This window comes from Antechinus flavipes, chromosome 3 (assembly GCF_016432865.1).
Source record: "Antechinus flavipes isolate AdamAnt ecotype Samford, QLD, Australia chromosome 3, AdamAnt_v2, whole genome shotgun sequence".
In the NCBI taxonomy this organism is placed as follows: domain Eukaryota; kingdom Metazoa; phylum Chordata; class Mammalia; order Dasyuromorphia; family Dasyuridae; genus Antechinus; species Antechinus flavipes.
In genome coordinates, this window is record NC_067400.1 from 82,320,682 (window position 1) to 82,344,691 (window position 24,010).

The 24,010-nt window shown below is 35.1% G+C and overlaps 1 protein-coding gene across 2 annotated transcripts; it reads left to right on the forward strand.

Moving 5' to 3' along the window:
* Positions 1-32: 32 nt before the first annotated feature.
* Positions 33-23,829, forward strand: WDR12 (WD repeat domain 12). 2 transcript variants are annotated; one of them, XM_051983762.1, is made up of 13 exons: positions 33-124; positions 5,761-5,855; positions 7,453-7,547; positions 8,513-8,619; positions 10,775-10,890; positions 11,500-11,654; positions 12,058-12,103; positions 14,338-14,423; positions 17,934-18,074; positions 18,185-18,290; positions 18,437-18,569; positions 22,171-22,243; positions 23,269-23,829. In XM_051983762.1, exons 1-13 carry the CDS (start codon positions 84-86, stop codon positions 23,338-23,340), a joined length of 1,266 nt encoding a protein of 421 aa, XP_051839722.1. In that variant the 5' UTR covers positions 33-83; the 3' UTR covers positions 23,341-23,829. The 2 variants fall into 2 exon arrangements, with proteins under 2 accessions (XP_051839722.1, XP_051839723.1); XM_051983763.1 differs by lacking the exons at positions 33-124; positions 5,761-5,855; positions 8,513-8,619 and having other exon boundaries at positions 7,461-7,547.
* Positions 23,830-24,010: the final 181 nt, after the last annotated feature.

Here is a 24,010-nt window from a genome sequence, read left to right on the forward strand (position 1 = left end):
CAGCAGCGCCCACTCCTCGGTCATTTCCCAGATCTGGTCCAACTACCCCCTTACCCCACCTCCATCCTTCAGCCGCCTTCACCATGGCGCAGCTCCAGACGCGCTTCTTCACCACCAACAAAAAGTAAGTAACTAACCGGCCGATTTTCTCTTCTGCCGGGACTCCCTCCCTCTCCCTCCCCCCCCCCCCCATTTTACTCTGAGGATGTCCGGAGTGACGGCTGCAGGAGATGTTCCCGTCTTGAGGTGTTAAACTTGCTTGAATTTTAAAAAGACGAATCTTTCGCGTCTTCTCTAGTGCTTCGAGAACGAAGTTTGGAAGAGGGGCGGTCGTCCGTTTTGCAGACTCCCGCGTTGAGTCTTGTGCTGGTTGTGAGCTCTCTTAGAAAACTACAGGGGGATTGGGACGGACATGCACGGGAAGTCCCCGAGCCCCAAAATCAGAATTTTTTAATTCGCCCCGAGAACAGAAGCCCTTGGAGGCATCCCCGCTCGTGGGTGGGCTTTGGGTTCCCCTGGAATGGTCAGTTTCTCTATCTTTCTCTCCATTTGCCTTTGGAAGATAACTTCACTTTTAGGCAGTTCTGATTATTGACAAGTTTCTCTTCTCAAGTCGCAATCTACCTTCCTATATAATTTCCACCCGTGGACCTAAATCAGTCAGATCTCGGAGATCCTTGGAAACAAGGTTGATCGTTCTCCGATCCTTTTACCTGATTTTTAGACCTGGTTGATTCTTTGCTCCCCTACCCCTGCACATATTGTGTGATTCTACTCGAGATATTTCACCAGCATGCAAAGTGTGAAAGGCATTTTGCTAAGTGCTGGGAAAGGAGGGCCAAAAATGAAACTGCCCCTACTCTAGTTCAGATCTTCATCTCCTCTTGCTTGGACTTGTGCAAAGTAGCCTGCTCTCTCCCAATCTTTCTCTCAATCCATCCTCTATTCAGCCACTTAAAGCAATTAATTTGAAGCACAGGACCTGCCTTGTCACCCCTATTCAGTAAAGTATGATGGCTCCTCATTGCCTCCAGGATCAGAAAGAGATGTTTAAAGCCCTTAGTAACGTAGCCTCCTTCCTGCTTTTCCAGGATCTTTCCTCTGAGCAGGAAGGAAGAGAAGAGAAGAGTGACTACAACTTGAAGATAAAAGATTTTAAAAGGCTAGATGGGGGTGAAGGGGAAGGAGAGGGGAAGACCTCTGGAGATGAGTTGAATTTGGGAAAAGAGATTTCTTTCTTTTTTCTTTTTTTTAAATTATAGCTTTTTATTTAGAAGTTATATGCATGGGTAATTTTATAGCATTGACAATTGCCAAGCTTTTTGTTCCAGTTTTTCCCCCTCCTTCCCCCCATCCCCTCCCCCAGATGTCAGGGTTGACCAATACATGTTAAATATGTTAAAGTATAAATTAAATACAAAATAAGTATACATGTCCAAACAGTTATTTTGCTGTACAAAAAGAATCGATCTCCGAAATATTGTACAATTAGCCTGTGAAGGAAATAAAAAATGAAGGTGGACAAAAATAGAGGGATTGGGAATTCAATGTAATGGTTCTTAGTCATCTCCCAGAGTTCTTTCACTGGGTGTAGCTGGTTCAATTCATTCCTGCTCTATTGGAACTGATTTAGTTCATCTCATTGCTGAAGATGGCCAGGTCCATCAGAATTGATCATCATATAGTATTGTTGTTGAAGTATATAATGATCTCCTGGTCCTGCTCATTTCACTCAGCATCAGTTCATGTAGGTCTCTCCAGTCCTTTCTGAAATCATCCCACTGGTCATTTCTTACTGACCAATAATATTCCATGACATTTATATACCACAATTTATTTAGCCATTCTCCAATTGATGGGCATTCACTCAGTTTCCAATTTGTAGTCACTACAAACAGAGCTGCCACAAACATTCTTGCACATACAAGTCCCTTTCCCTTCTTTATGATCTCTTTGGGGTATAAGCCTAATAGTAACACTGCTGTATCAAAGGGTATGCACAATTTGATAACTTTTTGAGCATAGTTCCAAATTGTTCTCCAGAATGGCTGGATGTATTCACAATTCAACCTAAATTGTATTAGTGTCCCTGTTTTCCTACATCCCCTCCAACATTCCACATTATCTTTCCCTGTTATTCTAGCCAATCTGACAGGTGTGTAGTGGTATGAGAGATTTCTTTTTTGACTAAAAAGTAGAGTTCATGAATGAGAGTGATATAAAATACACCTGGAAGAATAGATTAGAGCCAGATTCTGACATAGCATCTTTGGGTCTTCTCTTGTTTTTGTTTGTTTTTTTAAGTCTCTGCTTATATTTACAGGAAGGATTTCAGATGCTTTCCATTTTAGCCTTAACTGTCATATTTACCACATTTATTTTTAAAATAATATTTAATATCTTTAATAATAAAATTTAATAATTTAAAAATGTTTTAATGATATAAAATTTAATAATTACTTTAAAATATTTTAATAATATAAATTTTAATAATTTTAAAATGTTATTTAATAATAACAATAAATTTCAAAATACATACAAATATAATTTTCAGCATTCACCCTTGTAAAATCTTTTATTTCCAATTTTTCTCTTTCCCTTTCCCTACTCTCCTCCCCTTCATAGAAAGTAATCCAATATAGGTTAACCATGTGCATTTCTTCTAAATATATTTCCACATTTGTCAGTATGTACAAGAAAAATCAGATCAAAAAGGGGAAAAATGAGAAAGAAAAAAAAACACCAAGCAAACAACAACAAAAAAAGGTGAAAATACTATGTTGTGATTACTATGTGATCAATCCTCATAATCCTGTCTCTGGATGCAGATGACTCTCTCCATCCCAAATCTATTTCCTCTCTTCTCTGATCATTTGATCCCACAAGAAGAGATACAAGAGTGCTGTGCCATAATCTAGCTCTAATCTATTCTTTCAATCTTATTTCACATCTCATTCATGAATTCTACTTACTAGCCAAAAAAAGAAAGCTTTTTTATTTGTTTAACTTCTCTCATTCCCAGAGGCCTTTCCCCCCTGCTCTCATCTATTTTGGACCTTCTCCCACAAATGAGATAACATTTGTAAAAAGCATTTAGCACTGTATCTGAAGCATAGCAGGTACTATATAAGTGTTTCCTTTCCTTTTACTTTTCTTTTTATAATTTTCTTCTGTCCTTTGCACCCTGTTAGTAAGACTAATAAGCCATGTACTGATCTTTTCCATTCAACTTTTGATATCAAGATTTTTAATGTGTGTAGTCGTACATTGGGCAGTTAGATAGCACAGTGGATAAGAGTGCCAGGCCTGGAGTCAGGAGGACCCGAGTTCAAATTCAGGCTCAAGATTCTAGCTGAGTGTCTCTGGAAAAACCATTTAACCCTGTTTGCCTCAGTTTCCTTTTCATCTCTAAAATGAGCTGTAGAGATGGCAAGCCATTCCAGTATCTTTGCCAGGAGAACTCCAAATGGGATCATGGAGAGTCAGACACAACTGGAAATAGCTAAATGATAACAAGAAGAAAATAGGACATTATTGTTATACTGGTATACTACACTATACTCCAGACATGTAAGAGTCACATAGTTTTATTAGTGATGATTATCATTGTAAATAAATGTGACTTCATATTCAAGTAACTAAACCACAGATATGTAGTTTTTTATTTTTTAATTTTATGTCTGTCTGTCTCATCTTCCCAAATAAATTGTTTATATTTATTTGTTATATGTTTGTTATATTTATTTGTACCATCCCCAGTATCTAGCATAGTGCTGTCTAGGAAGTAAGTCAATATTTAAATATTTTTCAAATTTAGGAGAAAGTGTTTGATAATAGCCAGAAAACACTAGAGGCATCTGTGAAATTATAGAATGAGTAGCTCAGACTCTCAGAAGAGGAAAGATCTTTAGGGACTCTCTAGTCCAAAGCTTCTTAAACTGTGGATGTAGAGTCAAAAAACTGAATGTGGGGGTCATGAAAGATTTAGCAACAGTAAAGGGTATCCAGTATTCATTGAAGAATAAATTCTTCATGTAAAAATAAACACATCCATCTCATTAGTATGCAAATTTGCTTTCATTAAAATTACACATATACCAAAGAATTGTTTTAAAATAAATTTATGATTTATTATCAGTAAATGTTTGGTTTATATAACTATTATATGTTACGTATATTATATACCTACATACCCACTCACATCAAAATTTCTTAGATGAAAAGGGATCGAGAGTAGAAAAGCCCTCTCTCTAGTTCTGATCTTGTTCACTTGTATCTGAACAAGAATTCTTTATATATCATTACCAGACAAATGATCATCCAGCCTTTTCTTCACTTCCTGAAACTGCCCATTCTGCTTCTAACCAAGCAGAAAGTTTTTCCATATGATAAATTTATATATCTACTTTGTGGGGCTTTCATCTGTGGCTTCTCATTCTGCCCCCTGGGAACAGTGAAGTATAAACCTTTTATATGGCAGCCCTCAGTTTTCTTATAGGATGAACACTCTAAGTTCTTTCAGCTTATTCATTGGCTTGAAGTCGAGTTCTTTGTCATCCCCGACTCTGGATGCTCCCCTCATGGCTGCCTTTTCCAAAATGCCCAGAACTAAGCATACTATTCCTAAATGTGGTCTATCAATAGCATGGCAGAGTAATAGAGGACTTATCCCTGTCTAGACCTGAATGCTGTGACCCTCCATACATCTTAAAGTTCTATTAGCTTTTTTGTGGCTTCTTACTGCCTAGGGGGTCAAATAGTTTTTAAAGCCCTCTCCCACGTGTCCCTAATCTATCTTGGTAGTCTCTTTGGACGTTGGTTTCTCTCCTGCACCCTTCAAAGCAGCCAGACTGGCCTTCTCTATTACTTCCATGTGACCCCTCTGCAAGCCTCTGTACTTGCTGGCCCTCTGGCCTGGAATGCATTGTCTTACCTCCACTTCATAGAATTCCCCTCTTCCTTTAAGACATATCCCAAGCATCATCTTCTGCATGAAATCTTTCTTGAGTCCCCTCGTTGCTGTCTCTTCAGTCCCAAACTATCTTGTATTTAGCTACTCTGTGGATGTTTGTATTTAGTAGCTATATTTATTACGTAAATGTATATTTTTTATGTACTTATCTCTCCCATTAGAGTTTAAACTCATTACAAATACTCTTTAATTCTTTGTACTTGTATCCACAGTGCCAGACTCATAGCAGCACTTAATAAACACTTGTCCATTGTTTGATATTATCTTGCAGCACATAAAAACCTTTGGATCTTTTATTAGATAACCTGCGTAGGCATGCTTTTTGGAAACAAGTTAAGAAACCGTACATTTAGGGTAAAATGTTTGTTTTTTCTTGTTAGGATTAGATTCTCAAAATTTTTAAATTCTTAGAAGGATTGTGTTAGTTAACCCTTTTCAGTTTTGTGATTGACTTTCTGACCTGATCCAGAAAATTAGATAGGTGTTTTCTTGTGTTTTTGTTTATTCTTAAGGGAAGTAGCATCATTTGTGATTGAATGAATGTTTATTAACTAGTGAAAAGTTAGGCAAACAAATGACAATTTTGTGAGAAAGCCTTTGAGTTCCTAAATTGAAAGACACTATTATTTATATTGGAGATCTTTAAAATGGTATTGAAAAACAGAAATTTTGATCCTCCCTTTCTAGATATGGGAATTCTAGAACATTATTTATGATAAATTTAGTAAAGTAGATTATCTTAGTTTGTTTTGTTCATGTTAAGAATACATCATTCTCTCTTTTTATAGATATGCAGTAGACAATGTTCCCTTCTCCATCCCTGCGGCTTCTGAAATCTCTGATCTTAGTAACATTATCAATAAATTATTGGAAGCCAAAAATGGTGAGTATGTTTGTTATCTAAAAAAGCTGAAGCGTATCCGTCATAAGTTATAATAGTTACATTTTGTTAAATGTTTTTTCTTTAGAAACAAATAGATTTTGTGAGTGCAAAAATGCATTTATTAAATTTGTTAGCCCAGCAAGTTAGTTTTATATATTAAAGAAGAAATGTTATAGTTTTCTGATAAATTTTCATTATTAAATTAAATTGATTTTGTAACTTTATGCACTAGTTCACTATTTAGGAATAAAGTATTTACTATTACAAATAATTGTGAATTGTGGTTTAATCAATGATCTTTCTCCCTGGAGATTTCCTATTTTGCTTTTCATGCATAAAGGAGGTGTGCCCACTCACCTTTAAGTGATTGTTGGATCTCATATTTGCAATTCTTCACGACATTTGTAAAGTCTCATAGTCCCACAAAGGACTTTTTTCTAAAGGTTGTAATCAAATGGAAAGATTAGTGAGGTATCTGATTTAATTTCTTTGACTCTCCTAAGTCATAGTAGTTAACTGGTATGGTATCCCAAAGGTTAGTGTTTGTAGTAATAGTTTGCATTGGTTTTATCTGATTTGGTGGTTTTATATTTGCTATATCTTTACCAAAGTAACAAATAAGCAACAGAGTTTTTAAGTTTACTTCTTTTGTCTTCCATGTTTTTTGCTTATGAATAATACCTTTGTGAAAGAGGAAAACAGCCAAGCTGTGGCTAATAAAAATGCAACAAAGGTAAACTGAGGCACAGTTTTCTCTAGGGCAAGATGATAGTTTATAAACAATGACTCATGTAACTTAATAACATGAGTTAGAATGCCCCCTGCCTTGTTGGGTTAGCAACCATGATTTATGGAGACCCCAAAAGGAAGAGGGGTGGGAGGTTGGTCATGGTTGTATTAAAAAATAAATAAAACCCAACTCCTTTCAATTAGCTGGAGTTGAGAAAAGTGGGCTGGTCATTCATTTATGGCTGGTCAGACTCTCTGACCAGTAAGGAATTCTACTTTTTTTATGAGACTTAGTTGCCTCCAGTAATCGTGGCTAGAAAATCAGAACCATCTCAATCAGGATCTCTCCTGAACCTCCCCTTAGGCTTCCTTTTGGAAATCAAATAACCCCAAACTTTGACCTGGCGGAGCAGCACTGAGATCTGGTTCTTTGTTGTTATTTGTCCTTCCTTCAGGTAAACTGAAGTATGGGTCCCAGTTTATGCATCAAATGTCCTGGGGGCTAAGACATATTATTCAGCCACACCTTTGATTGGGCTGGTTTCTATATTTTGAACTAGATTGAAAAATGGGGTTTGACAAAATGGGGAATAGGATGGCATACAGAGTAATTGTTTTTTAGTAAGTTGTTTCCAATTATTAAATGATAATAGCATAATATTAATTTTACAATAGCAGCATGAGATGTTTTGAATAATTGAAGCATCAACCTCTAGTGCAGTTGACAGTCAAAATTTTATCTCATTGTGTATCTTTCTGATTATTTTTAATAACTCATTTCCTTTTAAACACTATTGTTGTACATATTAATGACAATCCCTAAGGAAAATGTTCATATAAGAAATATTTTGACTTTTATTTTTTTCAGAAGTCCATAAGTATGTGGAGTTTGATTTCCTTATTAAGGGCCATTTCCTGCGAATGCCCTTGATTAAGCATATGGAACTAGAGAACATCTCAACAGTAAGTTATTTTCCTCAGAATAGACATTTTCACATAATTACTTTATCTCCTTACTAATTTGTGTCATTATGTTTAATCATCTGTCACACAGTAGCTAGTTTTCATGATCATGCTGAAATTTTTTAAGACATTTAAACAAGTTCTTGTCTACATCTCGATTCTCCTGTTGTATTTTCAACCACTGCTTGAGTATTTATGATATGTTATATATACAACAAGTTCTTGTCTACATCTCGAGTCTCCTGTTGTATTTTCAACCACTGCTTGAGTATTTATGATATATTATATATACTTATTAGGCCTTTGGATCTCCTTTCAGTATCCAAATTTTCCTAGTTCTGTTGCTTCTCCCCAGATTTTTTCGAGTTCTGACTTCTCTCAATTCATTGATTTTGGAATATCTCCTTTAAATGTTCAAATGAAAGAATTTTACATTTTTAATGTACCCAAAGGCAGAATGGAAGAATATTTTCAACATGATTTTCAAACTATTTTCAATATAATACAAACATCTACAAAATAAATTTACAAAATATAAATATATAAATGCATACAATATAAATTTATACAATTAAATTCTTCATGGTATTCAGTAGAAACACATTGACAGAAAAAGGTACATTCACCTTCATTTAGACATTTCATTTACATTGCTTGCAGCTATTATATTCACTAGTCATTTATTAGGTTTCCTGCCTTACTCTTTTAGTATAGAGTTTCTGATACTGGATTTCTTTAAATTACTTTTGAGATATGATATAGGTGCAAGCAAGAATAAAGCTTAAATTTGTGTTAAAACTATTCAATCTTTTGCATAACTCCAAGTTGGATCTTAAAAACTTTTCCCTTATTGGAAAGGACTCTTATTTATCTAACATGGCATACCTTTGAGGTGTTAAAGTTCTGTGTGTGTGCGTGTTGTCACTTCTTTTCCTGATAAGTTTCTTGTTTCTTTGGGTGAATAGGAAGAAGTAGTGGAAATTGAGTATGTGGAAAAATATATCGCACCACAACCTGAAGAATGTATAGTCCATGATGACTGGATCAGTTCAATTGAAGGAACAGAGGAATGGTATTGCCAGTTGTGTTACATCTTGAATTTCCTTCATTCTCATCTCAGAGTTGCCGTGTAGTCTCGCATTTTATGGAAGGTTCCTTGTTATTCGTTTCTCTATTCAGCTCAGCCATGTGTATCTTTTTCTGGATTTGGGGATTTTTGTTTTGGATTTTTTTTGGTATATGTAGTTGTATGATTGTGTCAGAGAGCACTGAAGGCTTATATAATATTCAGCGTTCCCCTGTAGGGTTGGTAGTGTGCCAGATGTCAGGACTGGTCAACATCCTAGCCTGAAGTTGTTCTTCCTTTTGTATACAAATGAGGTTCTCAGTCTCACTGACCCCTTTATTGAGAGGGAAGAAAAGCTGGCCTCCTTATGCTCACTGTTCTTCAGTTTTCATAACTACATTTTGCAAGAACAAATTTCCCTGGAGAGATAGCATTAAGCAATGGATACAGAGCTGGCCGACTAGTTAAGAAGGCCCATGTTCCAGTCTGATATCTGACATCTGACATATGCTGGCCGTGTGATTCTTAAAATTGTCACCAGCTGCTTTTCTGAACAGTTAGAAGAAATTTCTTCTCTTGGAGTTCTCCATACTCCAAAAAAGTTTTTGTAAAATCTTAAGTTGCTAAAATTAGGTTTATTTGTTGGTCCTTTCTTGTGGAGTGGTGCTTTTTGGTCTTGTAAGACAAGGTCCAGTGCTTAGACCAGTTAGCTCAGTAAGCTAAAACAAATGTTAAAAAAAAAAAAAAAAAAAAAAAAACTAAGGCCAGAGATTTAAACTGTATGTAATCCAGTTATCTTGTAAGAAAAAAAATGTTAAAGACGTTACTCTCCAGGCCATTCTGAAAATGTTAATCATTGGGACAGCAATCTAGCACAGTGAGGAAATGGTGTAATGTGGTTGTGGAAGCATTGGGCAGGAATCCCAAGCTCTACCATTTATTACCCTAGAACACCTCTTTAAAATGGCAGTGAGGATACCAATATTAGCTACTTCATAGAGCTGTTGTGAAGATCAAAGTAGAGGAACTATAGAAAATTCTTGGTTATCGCACAGGATTGTGTAAGATAAGCTGTTATGATTCAGTCACATCAAAGAGTGAGTGACTTAGGGCAAACTTGTAGTATGGGAAGTAGCAAAGACCATCTCTGGAAATATCTCAGTTCTGTCATTTTATGATATAAAGTATATTATGTTATATAATTCACTATTATATCTCAAACATTTAAACTGTCAAAGTTGGAAGTTTTTTTTCGCCTTTGCCAGTTTCTACCAGAGTTTGTATGACTGTAGATTAACATAAGGTAGGTTTTTTGAGATCTTAGGATTGGAGAAGAGTCTTTGTTTTTCTCTGTAGAATTTCACTGAGAGTTGGATATTTTTCTGATTGGACAGAGACATTCTGTTTATGGCATCCAGAGAGATTGTGTTCAAGACCATTTCATTCATGTGTGGTCAGCAGTTGGCGATTAAGCATGTCGTCTTTGGGTCTCTTTATGCATGGAAGCTCACAAGTCATAGATTTCCTTAGGAAGCACTTGATTCAGAATGTCCATTTCTGTTTAAAATTTTCTGAGAATTGTAAAGATAGCCATAAACTTGCAAGTGCTTGGGAAATGTTTGACAAAATAAAAATATAGTAGGACACAGAGAATATTAATTTGTTGTTTTTTTTTAAATAATTGTGTTTCCTGCAAGGATTGTTCTGTATATTTTAGCAGACTTTATTCTGTTTTGAGTTTGACACCACTGCCATGAACCATAATAATGCAGATATCTAATTCACAAGTGTATTGGGCCATTCAAAATTGTGTAGAATAGATCTTGTTCTCTTCCAGTCTTACACTTTCCTGTATGATACAGTTTTACTAAATTGCAATTGGAATTCTTAATAAAGAACTTTGTTTAAATTAGATATTTGGACTCCTCAGAGTAATGTTTGTTTTCTGTAGTTAAGAAAATGCAAAATTTCTGTTGGAGATTAGTGAAAGTAAAGGTGTAATTATTTTTTCCCATTCAAGTTCACAGAATGCTTCCTCTCCTCCCCTTCAAAGTGACATGACTCCTGATTAAGACTCTTTGGCTTAAATACTCAAGGATTTGTCCTGAGAAGCAGACCTGACTTCAGATAGGGGGAAATTATTTCTTTTTAAATCCTTTAGGATCTTGACTGGCTCCTATGACAAGACATCTCGGATCTCCTCTCCAGAAGGAAAATCTCTCATGACAATTGTTGGACATAGGGAAGTGGTGAAAGATGTTGCCTGGGTGAAGAAAGGTCAGTTTCTTTATACTGTTTAAGGAATAACAGGTGGGGCTGGAGGAGAGAAAAGACTCACAACAGAAAAATAAATTTTATATTTCCAGTGACCTGAGTACTGTCAGTCAGAGAATATTTAAAAAGAAAGGGAAATCTCATAAATGGGTAGCAGTAAGTCCCTCAGTAAAGTCACCTGCTACATCCATATTTTCAAGTTTCTAAAATTGTCATCATAGTAACAGAAAGTTTCTTCTTTTCAGCATAGATTCAACTTTTTTCCTTTTGAACTTGGCCATATAGAAGATCTTGTTAACTTAAAATTCTTTCCAGTATAAATATGTTTACACATATTGGATTGAACATATATTTTAACATATATAACATATATTGGATTGCTTGCCATCCAGGGGAGAGGATGGAGAGGAAAGGAAAATCTGAAACACAGGGCTATGCAAGGGTCGAGGCTGAAAAATTATCTCTGCAGGTTTTGAAAACAAAAATCTTTAAAAATAAAAAAAAAAAAAAAGAAAAGAAAAGAAAATTCTTTCCAAAACAAGGAAAATTCTTTGGCTCCAGAATATGACCCAGAGCCAGTGTTGGCTTATCCTTGTTTTCTCTCTGCCATAGACAGTTCTTCATGTTTGCTTCTCACTGCCTCGATGGACCAGACCATCCTCTTGTGGGAATGGAATGTGGAGAGAAACAAAGTAAAAGCTCTCCATTGCTGTAGAGGCCATGCTGAGAGTGTGGAATCTGTAGCTGTTGACACCACAGGGACTAAAGTAAGCCTTAAGTGGAGTTCTACTGAGCTGGAATATGAGTGGTTTGCTTGAAATGTCAAGAGATTTTTTTTTTTCCTCTAACTTAAATAACCTTTTGTGGTTATACCTATTACTTTATAGTCAGTGAGCAAGAATACTAGCATCATAAAACAAAAACTATTTGATAGTTTGATAGTAAGATAAAGTGTATAACTTTTCAAGTAGAATGCTGAAACAGTAAAGATATATATTTTTAAGTCTATTTGAACTTACTAACCACAGTCCTGACCTGTTGTGACTAAGGGAAAAAATTTTCAATTTATTGAGTTGCTAGAATGATATACCTACCATCTGGGAGAGGGATGTTGGCAAAAGGAGACAGTATATAATCTTTTCTTTTGTTGACTTCTTTCCTTTGATTTAGTTTTGCAGTGGCTCATGGGATAAGATGTTAAAGATCTGGTCTGCAGGTAAGTCAAATCTTTCAAAATTCATTTGATTGTCATATGAAGTCATTTTGAAAGATATTTAAGTGTTTGTTGAATTGTAAATACTTATCCATTTTGGTGACCTAAGTGAACAAAAAAGATCAAAACAATTTACTTGTCAAGGAATGCTTGAGCTTTAAATTGTAAAATGATATTTATGTCAGGTTTTCATTTTTCCTTAAAATTTTGTTTACTTTGCATTCCAGGAATGATTTAGTCCCTGGTAATTTAATATAGCATTATTTATTGAGTGCCTACTATGTGTCTAGTATTATTCTAGATGCCTTATTAGAATGATGATAAGGTTGAATTTGAACTCAGGTCTTCCTGATTGGAGATGGTATCAGAAGTAAGGCATTAAGATTAAAGAGGATTGTGAAAGACTTCTTGTGAGAGGGTGGACTTCTGGCGAGGCTAGGAAGAAGCCAAGAAAGTGAAGAGGCAGCGCTGAAGAAGAATGAGTGTTCTGAGCCTGGGGAGATAGCCAGTGACAGTTCCTAGAGTCAGGAGGTAGAGTATAGAATAGAGAGGAGGCCAGTGTCCCTGGCTTAAAGAGTATGTGGAGGGAGGAAAGGAATCAGAAGGCTGGAAAGGTAAGAGGGCTAGGCCACAGAGGCTTGAAAAGCAAAAAAAGGATCTTCTGTCTGATCTAGAGCAATAGATAGATGCTAGTATTTACTGAATGGGGGATGATGTGCTCACACTTGGGCTTTATGAACATTGATTTGATAGCTGAGTGGAGAGAGATTTGAGGCAGGTAGACTCCCCATTTGCTACTACAATAGTTTAGGTATGAGGGGACAAAGGCCTGCCCCAGGGCCCTGGCAGTGTCGGTAAAGAAGGGAGCATATACAAAAGTCTCTGAAGATGGACATGATGTTCGGAATGCTGGCCAGGATAACTGCCCTTGGCAGTAATGGGGAAGTTAGAAAGAAGGGAGAGTTTGGGGGATAGAGAGAAAAAAATAACTATACAGTACTAGGTCCCAACTATTTAGGGAATGTAAATTCAGAAATCTGAAGTTCTGCTGAGGACTATCTTTTTAAAAATACTATCAGTATAAATACAACATAGTCAGAATGGTTTTCCTTTCACCTGACTTCTGGGATTGGACCTTTCCTTGAAATAAAGAAAACTAATCCCACTAACAGTTCAGTTCATTTAAGAATATATTTGGCTGGGATCCCACAGCTTTGCTGAGAGAAAATGGGTATTGTCATCACTTGTTGAAGATTTAGATTATGGCACAGTGGGAGAAGGTGCAGGTCTTGAAGTCAGGAAGACCTGAGTTCAAATCCAAGTGTCAAATCAAACACTTCCTAGCTGTGTGACCCTGGGCAAGTTACTTCACCCTGTTTGCCTATTTCCTTATCTGTCAAATGAGCTGGAGAAAGAAATGGCAAACTGCTCCAGGGTCTTTGCCACGAAAATTCTCTCTGGGGTTACAGAGTCGAGTACCAGTATGTCCAGTTTTATTCCCTTTAACATTTGCTTACAAAAAAAGCTGATGTAGGCCAAAATGCATTCAGTGTTCAACTTTCCTGCATAATTCACTAAATGCAAAGCAAGTGATTCTGAAAAAAGTAGTAGTTAAAATGTTCTATTTTCTGTTTCTTCTCAGTATTGCCATTATGGTGCTACTGAGAGTTTTGGGTTAGTTAAAAAGAAAAATTCCATGGGTGGCAATTCTTTTCCATGATTCTTCTTTACCAGCTCCATTAATATGATTTATAACACCAGTGCCAGTTATGTTATTTAATAATGCTTATGATATTTGTTTGTAATCCAGTTTTGCTTAATATGCATGTAAACTGCATACTTGAAATAAATGTAAGCACTTAAATAAATAAAAACAGAATCAGATACAATTGAACAAGAGGTGGTTATTTATTATTGTCATTGTGTGTATGGCTTTTTTGGTTCTGTTTCATACAAATCTTAATATAATTCTTAGAATGCTTCATATTTATTTCTTAAGAGAGCAATGATAATATATTTATATGCTGCAAGTTATTCAGATATTCTCCAAAGAAGATACATTCATTTTGTTTCCAGTTCTTTGCTCTTCAAAGTGCTATGGATGTTTTGATATAAAGTTTTTTTTCCATCTGGCATTGACTAACGTGCATTCTCCCTATAAAGGGCCTTCCAACTCAATCTGAGTACTTAAAAAGTTTAAGTTTAAACTTTAAACATTGTCTTATTTTGTGTTTCAGTTCCTACAAATGAAGAAGATGAAGTAGAAGACTCTACAATCAAGCCTAGAAAGAAACAGAGGACAGAGCAACTGGGATTAACACGGGTAACATTTTATGAGAAACTATGGTCATTTGGCATCAGATATGCTCAGTATTACACACACACACACACACACACACACATACTCACTCATATGCATACTTGTATTTTTTTTAAGGGCAAATTCATCTCATATTTCAATATGAATTTTATAAGTATAACATGTCTTCCAAAATCTCTTCTTTCAGGAATACTTTTTGTTGTCTTTTCTAGCAAGTGTCTATTCTATACTCCCTCCTGATTCTAAGAACTGTCACTGGCTATCCTCCCCGGCTCAGAATACTCACTCTTCTTCAGCACTGCCTCTTCACTTTCTTGGCTTCTTCCTAGCCTCACCAGAGCAAGCATTTTTACACTTTGCTAAGAAAATGTATTTTAAACATCATCCTGTGATATGTTTTATCAGAGATTGTTAGGGTCTATCAGCCCTACTAAATTACAAATACTTCATTGAGATTTAAAACAAAACAAAAAACTGTTCCTGATTTATATATGGAATTCTTGATTTTATCTTGTAGAGGAAATATCAGGATGCAGATAGGTGTTCTGCTTCTTTTAATCAACCAAGCTTCATTCAGTACTTGAAGATTCACTAGGGATGCCTGCCCTTCCTCCATTAAAAAGGGTGGCCATGTCATTGGAAGTCATGACAAATGAATGACTGCACTCTGACCCTCTGTCTGTGCATCAATTTATAAAAAATGTGCAAATCTAAATGCTTTGTTGTACTAGAATTGTGTTCTACCAAATGTTTATTTGAAATTGGTTATTGTTCATGGGTCTAGAGTATGGAAATCTTTTACTTATATAAAGATATTTCTTGTGAAAATCATCAGAAAATCTGATCTGTTCCTTTAACTGTCTTTTTATACATGCTCCTTTCCTCAGATGGAATTACTTTTTTTTTTCCTTTCATCTTTTCAGATGCTTATGGTAAACTTGCCCTGAACCATCTTTATGTTCTCACTTCACTTCTCCTTGTTACCAGTAGATTATATCTTTAAAATAACTTGTCAGAATTACCACTAGAGCCCTTGGTATATGGCCAAAACCTTATTCATACCATTCCTGATGCTATTTTTGCCAAGTGGTCCAGATGGTGGTATATATGAAACAGGTGAATGATCAGTTTTAGCTGTGTTTAAACTGAACCGCAGATGGGAAGATCTTGTAAAGGAATCTGGCATCCAGTCTAAGAAATAAGAAACCCCTTGATCATTCCATCTGGTAGAATAGAAATTAGAACTGGAAAATGCTTTATCTTTTGTTTTGAATTCTGTGCCAGTGATAGATTACCTTGATGCATGAATCATGTCCCTGATCAGAATCCCCAAACAAAAAGATTTCTATGTGTTCTCTTCAAAAAACACAGTTGCTTTTCTTTCCCTCCCAACCCTCCTTTTCTGGGCAAGTGTATTAATTGGAACATAGAGTCAGAGCATTAAGATGGAAGGTTCCTTCAAGATCATTTTGCAGATGAAAAACCTAAGGTTTTCATTCTGTTTTTGTAAGATTTAAGCTTATGTCTGCATAAATTATTAATGATTTTGTATAGTTCTTGAAGTACTTTAATTGCAGAAAAATTGATCAGCAAAAAAAAGATTGTCTAGTTTTTTATTTGAGTTAAACATGTCAAAGACAAAGTTCATTTTCCCTCCAAATTCTTTTCCTCCTCTTGAGTTTTTCTATTTCAGTGACTAATGGCATCATATTACCAGTTAGTCAATAATTAAATTTCATTCCTTCATATATTAGCCTAGTACCTCTGAACATTTACTTCCATTAGCTACCGTGTTTCCCCGATAATAAGACACTGTCTTATTAGTTTTTTGGACAGAAAAACACCAGAGGGCTTATTTTCAGGGGAGGGCTTATTTTAATGAACATTGACAGCAATTTTAATAAACAGGTAAATGTGAACAAAAAAAAAGTACCTTTATTCAATAATGATCATGTCATCTTCTTCAACAACAACGTCATATGTGTCCATACCCTGAATTCCATCCTGGATGTCTTGCGCCTCTATTTCCTTCAGAAGAAGTGGACCCGATCTGTCATGTCCAGCAATGGACATCTCTTTAAATGAACATGTCTTGTCCAGGTAACCTGCTCGTAGTGCCTTGGCGACACAGCTGTCAGTAATTTTATCCCATGACTTCTTCACCCAAGTCACGACTTCTTGCAGACAGGGCTTCACAAAGTTTCCACGCTGATTTCTTTCCATTCTATTTTCAATGTAGTCATTGATTTCCATGCGCAAATGGTCCTTGAATGGCTTGTTTATTGCAATATCAAGGGTCTGGAGATAGGCAGTCATTCCTGCAGGAATCATTATTTGATCTATTCTTCTCTCTGCAAGGAAGTTCTCCATTTCTTTAGCACGGTGAGTGCTGGCTGAGTTCTTCTTTTATCCTCCATGATGCCCCCTGAGTTCTTCTTTTATCCTCCATCATGCCCCCTCACTCCCACTTACATACTGGGTTTTTATGTTGTCCTGCCTCAGCTCTCCTCCGCGGTACTGCTCTCAATGGCGGCAGCAAGCAAATCACTGGGGAAGAACAGGATGACGCGCTCACTGCTGCACCTCTGATTGGATGCAACTCGGGAGCGCGGAGTGCGTTTCACGGGGGGGAGGGGAGGGATGCATACAGAGAATACCGTAATGTAGCGTGTAGCGCAGGGGATCACCTTCACTACAGTAGCAATCTCAATAGGGCTTATTTTAGAGGAATCTTACACAGTAAGGGGAGGGCTTATTTCCGGGATGGGTCTTATTATCGGGGAAACATGGTATGTCAGCCTGAGCAAGGACCTTTCCTCAGGTGAGCCTATGTTAAAACTTTTGTGTACAGCTTTTCCCCAAGACTCCTTTATTTTCTTTACTGCTATGAAGGGTTATAGTCATGCTCCTGTTTATATTGTTATGAGTTCCCTGCCTATTAGGGCAGAATTCTTCATGATCTCTTCGTTTCTCACCTGTCTACACTAATGGGATTTTTCTGACTCTTCCATTGCATCCTTACATAGGGTGCCTTTCTCTTGCCCCACCTCATTTTAGCTTCCTTTGTGAGTTGGAGTCCTCCACTAGTTTGTAAGCTTCTTGAGTATAGGGACTTTCTCTTTTTTTTTTTTGTATTTGTGTTAGCACTTTGTATAATGCCTGACACTTAGTGGGCACTAAGTAACTGACTGAATTTCTTCCTTAGGATTTTCTTTTACTTTTTTGGGGAACATTTATCAATTTCCTTTTTTTTTCCATCCTCAACTTATAATTTGATTCTTTTTACTTTTATCTTTTGATGTATGAAAAAAAATGACAAATTTAAGAAAGTCTTGAAAGTAATCATATTTTAATAAATTCACCTGATTAATTTTTATTGAGGTGTATGGTAATTTACTCAAGATTTTAATTCATCCACAAAATTTTTTCTAATCCAAGTATGTATATAGTTGGCAGGCTAACAATTGTTCCTCTGAAATGAAAAAAATCTTTTGTTCTCACTTTAATTTCTAGACTCCTATTGTGACTTTATCTGGCCATAATGATGCAATTTTCTCAGTGCTTTGGTCAGATGCTGGAGAAATTTGCAGTGCTTCGTGGGACCATACAATTAGAGTGTGGGATGTTGAAACTGGCAATCTTAAGTCAACTTTGGTGAGAGAATTTAAGTATTTCTCTTTGATTTTGGTATTAAGATAGCCAAGTAGCAGAAGAAGGCTGTTGGAGGCCCTTTACAATCTTTTTCTTTTTCTCTCCTTTTTTAGACTGGAAATAAAGCATTTAACTGTATCTCCTATTCTCCACTTTGTAAACGTTTAGCATCTGGAAATTCTGATAGACATATTAGGCTGTGGGATCCCCGAACTAAAGGTGAGCCTTTGCAAATTATTGAAAATAACTTTTGGGACAAACATTTTTCTTTATCATTTAGGATTTTATATAAAACGAAATTTATCTTGTTGACTTTTTCATTATTTTTCTAATTACATCTTTTAAAATCTGTTTTCATTATTCAGATGGTTCGTTGGTGTTATTATCCTTAACTTCCCATAATAACTGGGTGACATCAGTGAAATGGTCTCCCACACATGAACAGCAGCTAATTTCAGGTTCGCTGGACAATTTGGTCAAGCTTTGGGATACAAGAAGGTAAACTAAGACCTGCTAAATAAATGTCATAATTATCTTACAAAATAAGAGAGAAGTGAAGCACTTGGATGTTTCAGAGACAAATAGAAAGTTCTTGATAATCCTTTTTGTAAAGAAGTAGCTGCTAATAAAAATAATCTTCAAGATATATTTTTCTTATATAGTTCTTTCAAAATTAGCATTTTAATATTTTAAGCTAAAATACTTATGCATTATTTTAAAAAATATATGTATATAAAGTAAATTTATCTAGGCTTCAAATTGATGTTATAATTAATAGTCAGAGAAGATAGAGATTAATGTAAATATCCATGGCTAATGTATCTGTATGATATTCTTAAGTAAGTGAGATAATGAATAGGCATTAAATAAATAATCTTCACTATGCTCTATCACAACCTTTACCATTTCTAGCAGGGGTTGGCAAACCAAAGTCTGGCATTACGGGCTGTCAGCTTTTGTATGGTCCTGGAGCTAAGAATGTTTTTTACAAATTTTAAAATACATTTTAATTATATTTTTAAATGTCAAAAACATTCGTAATTCATATATAAAAATAGTCCCTCTCAGTCCTTAAGTTTGCTTTTACCTCTGATCTAGAGATCATTCCTTGCTTTAAATCTGTCACCACCAAGGGCCTAATCAGGGTTGGGGATAGGAGGGAAGAACAGGGTAATAGGGTGAATGGGAGGAAGGCAAAACACACCGATGCCCAGGAATAGTTGGCACCTCTTGGATTTTAGAAGATGTGACCACACATATCCCTTCTGTGTAGAATTAAGTTAATTGTGCTTTGTCTCAGCATACTCTGCCAGCCAGAAATGACTGGCTGCTCAGCTCTCAGATCATACGAGCTCATAGGTAGCTGCCCTCCCTTCCTGTTCCAGCACTAGCTGGTTTGAAGTAATGAGGAACAAAAAAGGTGTGGTGCTTGTCCCATCCTGGGCTGCCCCAAATCAGTGGCCTCCTTTACCGCATCTTTCCAGAAAGCCATAGCCCTTTGATTTGAGTGTCCCTATCGAGTGATCATTATCTTTACTATAACTAGCAAATTACCATTTCTTATTTCCCTCATCTCAGTGACTCATAGTTGCCATTTGCCAAGGCAAGAAATCCTTTCTTCTCCTTTTTTTTTACCTTAATCCAAATGAACTTTGCTCCAATCCTGTAGCTTCTCTCTCCCCCCACTCTATAGCACTGTTCCCATCATCCTAGATTTCTTCTCATACTTATTCGTTTATACTCTGGAAGTCTGGATTTCTCCAGAAAATACTAAATTCTTCACTATATGCTTCGTGAATATTAGTTGCTGTTTCTCTCATGCCTACAACTCACTGGACCAGGAGGAGCAATTGGTATGCTTTCTTTAAAAATATATATATTTTTTTCTCAATTACATGTAAAAACAATTTTTGACATTTGTTTTTAAAATTTTTGACTTCCAAATTCTCTCCCTTCCTGTTTATCCTTCCCTTGCTTTTTCCCTTCCTGAGATGGTAAGCAGTTTGATGTAATTTATATACATGTGAAGTCATACAAAACATATTTCCATATTAGCTATGTTGCAAAACAAATTGGATCAAAAAAAGAACCTCATGAAAAAAGTGAAAAATAGTATGCTTTGATGTGCATTCATACTACTTTAGTTATTTTTCTGAAAGTGGATAGAGCATTTTTCATTATGAGTCCTTTGGAATTGTTTTTAGATCATTGTATTGGTGGGAATAACAATAATAGGTGATCATCATATAGTATTGTGTTTACTGTGTAGTTTTCTCCTGATTCTGCTTACTGTTCTTTCTTTGCATCAGTTCATTTAAGTCATTCTAGGTTTTTCTGAAATCGGCCTGCTTGTCATTTCTTAAAGCATGTCATATACTACAATTTGTTTAGCTATTCCCCAATTGATGGACATTCCCTCAGTTTGCAATTCTTTGCCACCACAGAAGAAGTTACTATAAATATTTTCGTATAAATAGGTCTAAGTATAAAGACCTAGTAGTAGTGTTGCTGGATCAAAAGGTATGCAGTGTTTTATAACCCTTTGGGCATAGTTTCAAATTGGTCCAGAATGGTTGGATCAATTTTCACACATCTCTTCCAACATGTATCATTTTCTAATCAGTATACTTGGAAGCAGCTGGTGACTCATTGGTTTGAGCACTGGGCCTGGAGTCTCCTGGAGTCAAGGAGACCCAAGTACAAATCCAGATTCGAATTCTGCCTAGCTGTGTGACCTAGGGCTAGAGTTTAAACTCTACTTGCCTTTTATAATGTACACATATATAAATGGGAATCACAACAGCACTTTCCTGCCAGGGTTGTTTTGAGGATAAAATGAGATAATGTAAATTGTTTTGTTCAGTGGCTCACACAAGAGGTAGTGCTTAATAAACACTTATTCACTTTCCTTCCTTTACTCTTGCTTCCCACTAACATTTCTCAGTGAAAACTGCCATTGCATTACCGTTGTTCCCTTTTATATAGTTGCTTGTTACCTCCTTGAAGCTTTCATACAGAGTATTATGATTAAAACAGCTCCATTTCTAGTCTTTTCATTCTTTCATCCTCCATACAGCTGTTGCCAAAATAATCTTCCTTCCTAAGGCATAGGGATGATCATGTCTTGTCCTTCCTCAGAAATTTTGAATGGTTAGTTCCTTGTCATCTCTAAGACAAAATACACATTCCTCTTTTTCAAGGGCTTCTAAAGATGGTTTTAACTTGTTTTTCTGTATATATCCCATGTCTACTTTCTCAAAAACTTCATTCTAAGACAGATTCTGCTGCTAGACTTCATGTTTGACATGCCATCTCCTTCTTCCATATATGCACATATATGCTCTGCTTTTCAGAGTCCTGTCAAATTTCAAGACTGAGCTCAGGTGTCACCTGCCCTATGAAGCCTTCCATAACACCCTGTATTGTTTGTGCTCTCTCTTTCCTCACATTATCTTTTATTTATTTGTTTTAGTACATGTTATACTTCAGTAGAATGTAATAACTTTGTAAGTGGGGACTGTTTCAGTTTTTAGTATTCTCAGCTTTGAGCACAAATAGTAGGAACTTAAAACACTTATTTAATTGGCTTTCATTTTGTGCAGTAATACAAAATTAATTAAATATACAAACTGGAGAATGACTATATGAAGGCATATTTTTTTGTTTCCTAACAATACTATAATAATAATATTACAGATGTAATTACGGTATATATAAGATTTCTTACATACCATTCAGTACCTAGAATACAAAGTAAACCTAAATACTGCAGTCTGTTGACTTTTTTGTGTGTATTTAAAAATACCTCACTTGTTGTAAAGTTTAGATGTTGAAGTCCTTTCTCTTTGGAAGTTCTTATTATATTTTAAAATATTGTAATCTATAATCATTTCATCTAATGATATAGGAAAGAGTTAAGAGATATGTTTTAACCAGGTTTCAGAATTTAGAGATTATTCTCTTTTATAAGTTGAGCAATTTTGTGTGTGTGTGTGTGTATGTGTGTGTGTGTGTGCGCGCGCGCACATGGAAATATTCTTTTATTTGATGATATAATAGAATAAAATATTTATCAGGTTAATGTGACTTTTTTTTCTAGTTGCAAAGCCCCTCTTTATGATTTGGCTGCTCATGAAGATAAAGTTCTATGTGTAGATTGGACAGAAGCAGGGGTAAGAAATTAGCAATTGTATGAAAGGACAAACACATCATTAATTGATAAAATTTATCCAGCATTTGCACTGTTAACATAGATGGAACAATTTCAGTTATTTCTAATAAACATTCTGAAAACCTTAATGTCATAGTTCAATTCAGTTACAAAATGAATTGCTTATTATTATTAATAATTTTAAAAGAAAACTTTCTATAATATCTTTTTGTTTGGGATTATTATAATTGTTATAAAAAATTTTAAAATCTTAAAAGCACAGTTAAATTTTATTAATTCATAATAGGAAAAGTTATTGTCAGCAAAAATATTAATTGCCAAATACTTGAAGAAATGTGATTTCATTATTTTTAGGTATAAATACTAAATGTAGCTGCTATAATATCTTTTCTTCAACAAAGAGATAATTTATATTTGATAGCAACTATTCACTTACAAATAATGATATGATATCCTTTTTTTTTTTAATGGGCACCATTAAGATTTATTTTTGGTATGATATCCTTAAAATTTATAGCACTCTAATTATGCCACTTTCGGTTTTATTCACCTTTGGCTGATTTCTTTGCTGATCTTTTCTTCATAAAAAGTTCAGAGGTGAACACCAACACAGCTTAGACAGAGTGATCAAATTTTTTCTCTTTTTAATAAAAGATTTTTATTTTTCAAAATACATGCAAAGATAATTCTCAAAATTTACCCTTGTAAAACCTTGTGTTCCATATATTTCTCCCTCCCATCCCTAGACAGCAAGCAATCCAATATGAGTTAAACATGCAATTTTTCTAAACAAATTTCCACATATATCATGTACAAGAAAACAATGTTCACATTTTAAACAAATGTTTTAAATACTAATAATAGCAATGCAAATTGAGGTGATTTGTTTGATAATTAGTTCTTGTAACTTAAATCACTCAGTAAGTAATGTTTTTTTTTTAATATAAAAAGTGTCACTTTGGCTCATTTTCTATCATAATTGAATTTTATTCATTTATTTTCTGTTTATTTTTTTTCCTTAACCAGTTGCTGTTGAGTGGAGGAGCTGACAATAAACTGTACTCCTACAAATATTCAGCCACTGCTTCAGATGCATGAAAATGGATGGTGATTTGACATAAAAGATTATCTATTAGCATATAAAACTTATAGAAAATCATTGATTATGTAGCAGATTTGAAGATCATTGCTTTCATCAGCTAGCCTTTTACAACAACCTCTGTGATATTTTATGGTTTTTGACTGTCAAAACAGTCACGTTTTATTGTATTTAGTTTTTTCCCCCATTTTTCTTTATATTTATAATATACAAATATAGGTATTTATAAAAATGTGAAATGCAACCAGTTCTCTTCACCATGTTTAGTACTTCTTGAAATTATGTTTTGTTCTTTTGTGAACATTTTGGCTTTGAATAACATAAAAAAGGATTAGAAAGTTTATAATAAATATAAAGCAATTGAATTTATAGATCCTGATTTATTCTATGGGAAAAGTTTTTCTTTGAACCCAAACTGTTGGAAAATGCCATATTAAAAAGATGAATGAAATTAGAAATAAAAAAATGCTTTACTATTATTCTTTTAATTAACTGTGTGGTGTCTTTATAATTCACTTTGTCATCCAGTGATTATGAAATAGCAAGTATCAGGTATTTCAGACACAGAAAAACATTTCTAATCCAAAAGGGACTCATTTAAATATTCTAGATGGATATCCTACCACCAAGAAATGTTTTTTTTTTAATTGTCTAAAATACCTATAAATG

Coding starts and splice junctions, on each gene's coding strand:
- WDR12 (XM_051983762.1), top strand. CDS start 84: ATGGCGCAGCTCCAGACGCGCTTCTTCACCACCAACAAAAA. Junction 8,620..10,774: donor ATTGAAGGAACAGAGGAATG/GTATTGCCAGTT, acceptor TAAATCCTTTAG/GATCTTGACTGGCTCCTATG. Junction 11,655..12,057: donor TTGACACCACAGGGACTAAA/GTAAGCCTTAAG, acceptor CCTTTGATTTAG/TTTTGCAGTGGCTCATGGGA.